The 7144-nt window shown below is 44.9% G+C and overlaps 1 protein-coding gene across 1 annotated transcript; it reads left to right on the top strand.

Annotated features, from left to right (window-relative positions):
- Positions 1 to 415: 415 nt before the first annotated feature.
- Positions 416 to 5303, top strand: GAS1 (growth arrest specific 1). The gene has a single exon (XM_032214177.1). It carries the CDS (start codon positions 2328 to 2330, stop codon positions 3291 to 3293), a length of 966 nt encoding a protein of 321 aa, XP_032070068.1. The 5' UTR covers positions 416 to 2327; the 3' UTR covers positions 3294 to 5303.
- Positions 5304 to 7144: the final 1841 nt, after the last annotated feature.

Here is a 7144-nt window from a genome sequence, read left to right as displayed (position 1 = left end):
CACGGAGAAAAATGTTTGTGAGATTGTTTTTCTAATGTGAAAACAGATTCAGAGAAAATAGTTTGCTCATTGGGATTACTTTTGAAACAGATTCTGTCATAGGGATTCCTAATTGTAGGATATGTCTATACTAATTTGAGATTTTAAGACAACTTGTATCCTACAAATTCAGGCTCCCTTTAGTTCTGGAAAATAGCTTTAGCCGTGATTTTTCTGACAGATGGAGCTGCTCCGTTCCTGTAAAAGCCACAAAGCTGCCTCTTGACACTCCGTAGACACTGATGCCCCTTGCGGTCAAAAGATATTTGCAACAGTCAAATTTAAGGTAGCACCAAAAGAAACACACACACACATACACACACACACATACATTCAAGATGTATTAGCAGCAAAGCTGAAGGATACCAATTTTCATCTCCCCTTTTCATGTTTACTAACCTCTTGTCCTTATAACATGTACTAATGTGAGATCATAGGATGGGTATATATTTATTTGTTTATTTTTTTTATCCTGCTTCTATTACTTTGTATAGGTAACCCCAGGTAGCAAACATATCTAGCATTCCTTCCTCCTCCTATTTTTGCCACAACAACCCTGTAAGGTGGGTTGGGCTGAGAGTGAGCAACTGACCCAAAGTCACCGAACCAACTTTCATGCCTAAGTAACAGTCTCCTATTTGAGCATGGTCACCTTAACGATTATGTCAATCTATGGGTTCTTAAACCCACCACAACATGCCCCATTCTTTGCTTTCCGCCTTTCAACATGGACGCTTTTAGAGCTGTACAGCTTTCCCCCCAGGAATGATTATGAACCTCGTTCAGAGACCTCTCCTCTTATATACAGAATCAATTCTTCTAGCTAAGTCGCTCCTATACTTTTCCTCCCTGGGTTCCTACAGATTAAGAGTTCAAACCTGTTAAACAGAAGGCAACGGGGTGGCTGGTGGTGGATTTCTACGGTCTCAAGTGAAAGTTCAGTGAAAGTTTTAGGGGGACCGGTCTACGTCAGGAGAGGTAGGCGGGGGTGTAGACCCTGACCCTGAGTGTGTGTTATTAACGGGCTTCCCGGATCCCCACAGAGCAACTTACACTTTCAGTCCCCCCACCCCTTTTGGTCAGAGCAGGCAGCGACCCACCTCTCTGGAAGTACTCGAAGTGAAACAAGTGCGCAACTCTTTATGATGATGAAGAGCGTTGGGCACTTTCATTTATCTTCCCCAAGTTCCTTTTAGCGTAAGGCGCTCTTAGCAGGCGTTAATGGAAGAGCAGCCGCTAACTTTCGCCTTTTCTGCATTTTTGCCCTCAGTAGGAAGCAGCGTGGAGGAACTTCCTTAATAGGAGGAGGGGGTGGGTGGGCTCCTCGGGGGGCTACTGTCAATCTTTTTAAGATATTCCTTTCAAGCTTTGAATGTGAGCAGCCCACTAGCCCCCCGGAGCCCCCCCTCTTCCTTCTTTCCTAGGGATCGTAAAGAAAGAAAAGGGGGGAAAGGGGGTGTGTCAACGGCGGCCCGACCAATGGCGGGTCGCGTAGCGAGGGAAAGGGGCGGAGCGACCAGAGGGGGAGTGGAGAAGAGGAGAAAGAGCGAATCAGTCGGAGGGCTCCAGCCAAGGGGGATGTGTAATAAGGAGGGGAAGCGTTGCTAATTTTTTTTGTTTGTTTGCTTTTCCATGCATGCATAATGAGGCCGGATCAGAACACGCTGCTGCCGCTGCGTGGAGAGCACTTTTGTATTTAAAGCCTCGCGAAAGAAAACAGCTCGTCAAAAGTGTCGGCAAAGAGAGGAAGAAACGCCGGATCGCGGGAGGTCGGCGGCGAGGGGAGCCGAAGGGAGAGCTCGGGGACCCGCGGTGAGTCCGGCTGCCTCCTTTTGCTCCAACAGTGGAGGCTCAGCGCGCCTCCGGGGCTGGGGAGAAGTTCAGCGCGGCCACTCGGCATGTGAAGAGATGCGCTGAGCTCCAAGAAAGAAATTCGGCATGAGAAGGAAGGAAGCCGCCGCTCCGACTCAGCAGGGAGCCCACCACCCCACAGCTCCAGGCTTCTTTCGCCGCCTCCTCCCGGCCTCCTCATCCCGGGAGTAAGGGGCGGAGGCTGTCGGGCTGCAAAAAAGGGAGAAGGCGCCGCTTTTCTGGGCTTTTCTCAAAAAACCGTTCCCGAAGGAAGATTCCCAGGCCGCGGACGGGCGCCGGGCGGATGGATTGATGAGGGCGACCCCCATGCACACCCTCTGCAGAACTTGCCCAAACTTTTCTACTCTCGGAAGCCGCTGGGCCGCCTCTCCCTCCGCGCTCGCTTTCCGACCACGACTGCCCTGCGGCTGCCCGCGATGGTGGCAGCCTGGCGGGGAGGAGGACGATGCCTACGGACCGCGCCGCTCCCGCGACTGGCCGCCTTGGGGCTGAGGCTGCTGGTGCTGCTGCTGGGCGCCGCCTCGCCTCCGCCGGGGGTTCACGGCCGGCGCCTGATCTGCTGGCAGGCGATGCTGCAGTGCCAGGAAGAACCGGACTGCGGCTACGCTTACAGCCAGTACGCCGAGGCGTGCGCGCCGGTGCTCATGGCCGAGGGGGACGGCTTTGCCGCCTCTGCGGCGGCGTCCTCCTCCTCCAATAGGCGGCGGTGCCCGAGCCATTGCATTTCGGCGCTCATCCAGCTCAACCACACCAGGCGGGGCCCGGCGCTGGAGGACTGCGACTGCGACCAGGACGAGAAGTGCCGCGCCACCAAGCGCGCTATCGAGCCGTGCTTGCCTCGGACGAGCGGCGGAGGCGGAGGCGGAGGCGGCGGTGTTGGGGGAGCGGGCGGAGGCGTGATCGGCTGCACGGAGGCGCGGAGGCGCTGCGACTGGGACAGCCGGTGCAGCATGGCTCTCAACCGCTACATGATGTCCTGCGGGAAGCTCTTCAACGGCCTCCGCTGCACCCAGGAGTGCCGGGCCGTCATCAGGGACATGCTGGCCGTGCCCAAGGCGCTGCTGCTCAACGACTGCGTGTGCGACGGGCTGGAGCGGCCCATCTGTGAGTCGATCAAGGAGAACATGGCTCGCTTGTGCTTCGGGGCCGAGGCGCTGGGGCCCGGCAGCAGCGGCGCCTCGGACGGCGTCTCCGACGACTACTACGAAGAAGACTACGAGGAGGAGCCCAGCCAGCCCACCAGAAATTACTTCGACTACATGGGCGCCGTCGCGGACGGCGAGGTGGCTGTCCCGAGGAACCCCAAGAGCGGCGGGACGGTCCCTGCGGCCGCCTGGGCGCTGCTCTCGCTCGCCTCCATTTTTCTGCTGCTGGTCTCCTAGCCTACCCTTGGGAGGAGAGGCTCTTGAGGGGAGCCGTTGCCGAGCTGAGAGGAAAGAAAGGTGGTGTGGCCTGTGGCGCTTGTCCCGCGTGGGGGTTTCTACTGGCCGGGCGAGGGAGGGTCTCTGACTCTCACAGGATGGCAGAATATCTGCCAAGGAACATAGTATCTTAGGAAGAGGAATCCCCCAAAACAGGCCAGTATCCTAGAGCATCTTGCCTGGGCTTCCTAGCTTCATTGGTGGAGAAGCAGCTGGAAGCCTCAAAGTTGACCTTGGCCCTGATTTGGTTTGCTGTGTGTTCCTAGTTGTGTAAAGAATTTTCCTCACAGTGGGCATTTGCATATTCTTTCCTCAGCTTCTCTCTTAAAAATGATGCCTGAAAGGGATGCTCCTGTTGTATTAAATTCCCTTTTTGAAGGAAGGGAATTACTACAATTAAAAAGCTGTGGAGTTTGTTACTAGACCCTTCCTTTATTGACACTTTTCTTTTAGAAGGGTTTCCAGTTGATGTTCAAAATGAATATGCTTTGGAATTCAACTGTAGGTTTTACATATATTGCACATTAGTTATTTTATGAGATCTTAAGAAATGTCTTGACTATGCATGTCAGGTGTAGATTGTGCAGTGTTTATTTTGCTGTGTGCACAACATCACCACTTGCAGCTGCCTAATTACATACAGCTGGACTTTTTCCTCAATCCTGTATGCATCCAACTAGGAAATATACAGTATGCATGACATACCTATACACGTGCACTATGCAAATTATTGCCATTTGGCAAATTACTTTAAACAACACTAAGCAGATTGTCTCTTGGTTACAGTCAACTTGAAAACAGTACATGTACCAATGGTTGCTTTTTTTCCAAGCTGTCCTCAGTGAAGTTGGGAAGATTTCCCTGCAATGCTTCCAAAAGTGCTGCTTTGCATAACAATTCAACAAGTGACTCCTACCATCCAGTTAACATCCATAGAATTCATAATTACGCTTGACTGAAGATGCAGTTTTGATTCTTTTTAATTGGATAGGTGTGCAGGCATAGACGGAAGAGGCTTCAGAGTTATTTCAAAGATTCATATATAGTAACTTTAGGAATTTTTTTGCAGAATGAAGTATAATACTGGCATGTATGTCATCAGTGATAATTGCACATATTTCAGTTTTATTTTCTTGATGCATAGCCTTGGAAGGTTTAATTAGCCTCCAGGTTTTATGGGAAGTAGTAAAGACAGATACATAAATTTCCTATATCACTGTGATGATACACAAGTTCATTCTAGATGTCTGGGATGATATGTAAGTTCATTGTTTTTCATACAGTAATGGTTTCTTTTCTTGTTCAGGGTTTGTATTAGTTTTTGCATCAGTTAGAATTGCAATACATAAGTTCACCAGCAAATCTCTCTTGCCTCAGCCTAGGAGGGGAAAAATGCTGAACTGTTGGCTGTTGAACAATGCAACCTTTGTCTCTAAAGAGCTCTGCACTGCCATCTTCAAAAAACACTTTTTAAAGTCAATATGTAAAAATATCCTGAAAAGTTATATTGCTTCTAATCCTATCAGGGGGCTGACCTCTGGTAAATTTTATATAAAATGTATTTAAAACTGGTTTTATTACCAGCTGTTACTTGTACATAGAATTTTATAAATTGTATACTTTGGGAATAATTTATTTTTTAAGAAATTAAAAGTTTTAAATGTACCCCATCTGCAAAAAATAATACATCTGTTATTCTTTTATTGCAAAGAGGCAGATATGATTTTGTATGTTAAGGAATACAAACAAAAGTAATTCCCTAAATGAAATAATGTACAGAGCTTTTTCAAATAGGTCTAAATTTTGTATTGTTTGAGGGATTTATGAACTTTGTAGAATTGTATACATGTTTCTCTGGACTTCCTTAAACATTGTATTTTTATAGAATGTGTGAAAAGGCCCTATGTTTAAATATCTATTGATTGTGTATTTTTATGTGTAAATTAGTAAAGAGAAATTTTTAAAGAAGAATTATGGTGAAGTTGTTTTTAAACCACTCCAAATAGGACCAGAGTGGAATATAAATGGAAATAGTTGGGTATAGATTTTGTACTTCAAATTACTTACTATGAAATAAATTTGTGGGACTCAGTGGCATTCCTCTGAGCAATTCAACAACTTGCCAGCTATATCTTAAGTAAGTTGGTAATGCTTCCCTTCAAAAAATATTTCCTTTGAGCAAAGATAGTAGATACAGATATGAATTATGTTAGCATGGCAACAAGTTGGTGTATGATTGGAGACAGCTATCCCAGTTATGTATTTTGCATTTCCACAGAACCAATGCTTTGTCCCAATTTTTTCACTGAAATACAAAAATTTTGTGGGTGGCAATTCATAGGAAAGCCTCTTATTTGTAGATAAGTACCAAATCCATAATCAAATATAGAGTAATATATTTAGAATAATGATTGCTGAATTGAAACCACTTTGCCAACCAGCTCATCTTCTTTTCATGCAGGAGAGAGCAGATATAATGAACCATGTGGGACCAACAATGACAAGCCTGAGTTATACTGGCCTTAGCAGTTGTTTTGCAGCCCTCTGAAGGCTGGTTTTCTGCCAGAGCTACTGATCTACACTCAAACACCCTTAGATAAATAATTACGCTCTTAAGCTGTCTCGAGTGCTGATACACTTGACCTTGTAAATAGAAATGTTTGCAGTAAGAATAAACTCTCAGCATTTGAAAATCTTTTAAACATTAACACAAAAGAGAGAGCTTGGTCCTCAGGGGATTGAGTTTGAACTGTGCCAAGCTAGGCACTTGCTTAAAAAAAAGTTTATTTATCTTGTATCCCTGCTGTTTATTTAAAACTTCTTTTTCAATGCTGTGATTGGAAGACAAGTCAGAAGATTAAAAGCTGCAACAAATAAACCTTGACTGCTGAGGAAGAAAGATCAGCAAGAACTTATGTTTTCTTAGATAACATTTTTAGGTATGTGAAAACCATCAGACCTAAGAGTTGTTAGAAGCAATTAACAAAATTGTAAATTTAGTATCCACCACAATGCACTATATCATTTTTTAAAGAATATTGCTGTTTTCATTAGTTCATTGAACCTGACATTAAAAAGTTCCACTTATTCCACTGAGTTTCTAGTCTTCAGGATGAACTTAAATTCATTTCTTCAATCACAGGAAATGAGATATTTTAAAGTCAACTTTGATGTTTGATCTGAGGTAATAGCTACCCATTCTTTATACTCTTGGGGAAGAAGGTTGAACCATAGATTTTTCTCAAAGAAAAAATACATTGGGGAACAGAATTATTTCCTGGTACAGAAACTAAAAGTTCCTAGTTAGTCCTAATTTGAGAAATTCCTGTCAGAAGTAGATGCCTATACATGGCATCTGGAATGAGAATTCTAAACGTATTCTTTGCAATTTTTTAAATAAAAACCAACTGGAGTTGAGTTCCACAGAGAAAAAAAGGATCCTAATTGATGTATTGAATGTCTTCACCCCAAAATTCTCAGCAACAACCTGGTGCCTCCCAGATGTATTGGATGCCACTCCACAATTTTTAGTCTGCATGGCTGATTCTAATGGCTGAGAATTAGTAATTGTGAAGTATAGCACATCTGGAGCTCATCAAATGGATGAGATGGTCAGTCTATAGACATTGATATCTATCACAGTCAATTTCCTTGTTAGTTTCTTTGAGACATTTATAGATGATTTTATAATATTGATAATAAATAAAAATAATAGTGAAGGAAATAATAATAAGAAAAAATCCCTTCACTTTGCTGCTGAAGATTTGCTTTTATTAATTTCTAAGAGTTTTATTATCTTGAGCAACTGCAAT

Source organism: Thamnophis elegans, chromosome 3 (genome assembly GCF_009769535.1).
Source record: "Thamnophis elegans isolate rThaEle1 chromosome 3, rThaEle1.pri, whole genome shotgun sequence".
Lineage (NCBI taxonomy): Eukaryota > Metazoa > Chordata > Lepidosauria > Squamata > Colubridae > Thamnophis > Thamnophis elegans.
The sequence above is the reverse complement of the archived record's forward strand: the minus strand, read 5'-3'. Positions and strand labels throughout refer to the sequence as shown.

Bases quoted from the DNA above. Each gene is read 5' to 3' on its own strand.
- GAS1 (XM_032214177.1), top strand. From the start codon at position 2,328: ATGGTGGCAGCCTGGCGGGGAGGAGGACGATGCCTACGGACCGCGCCG.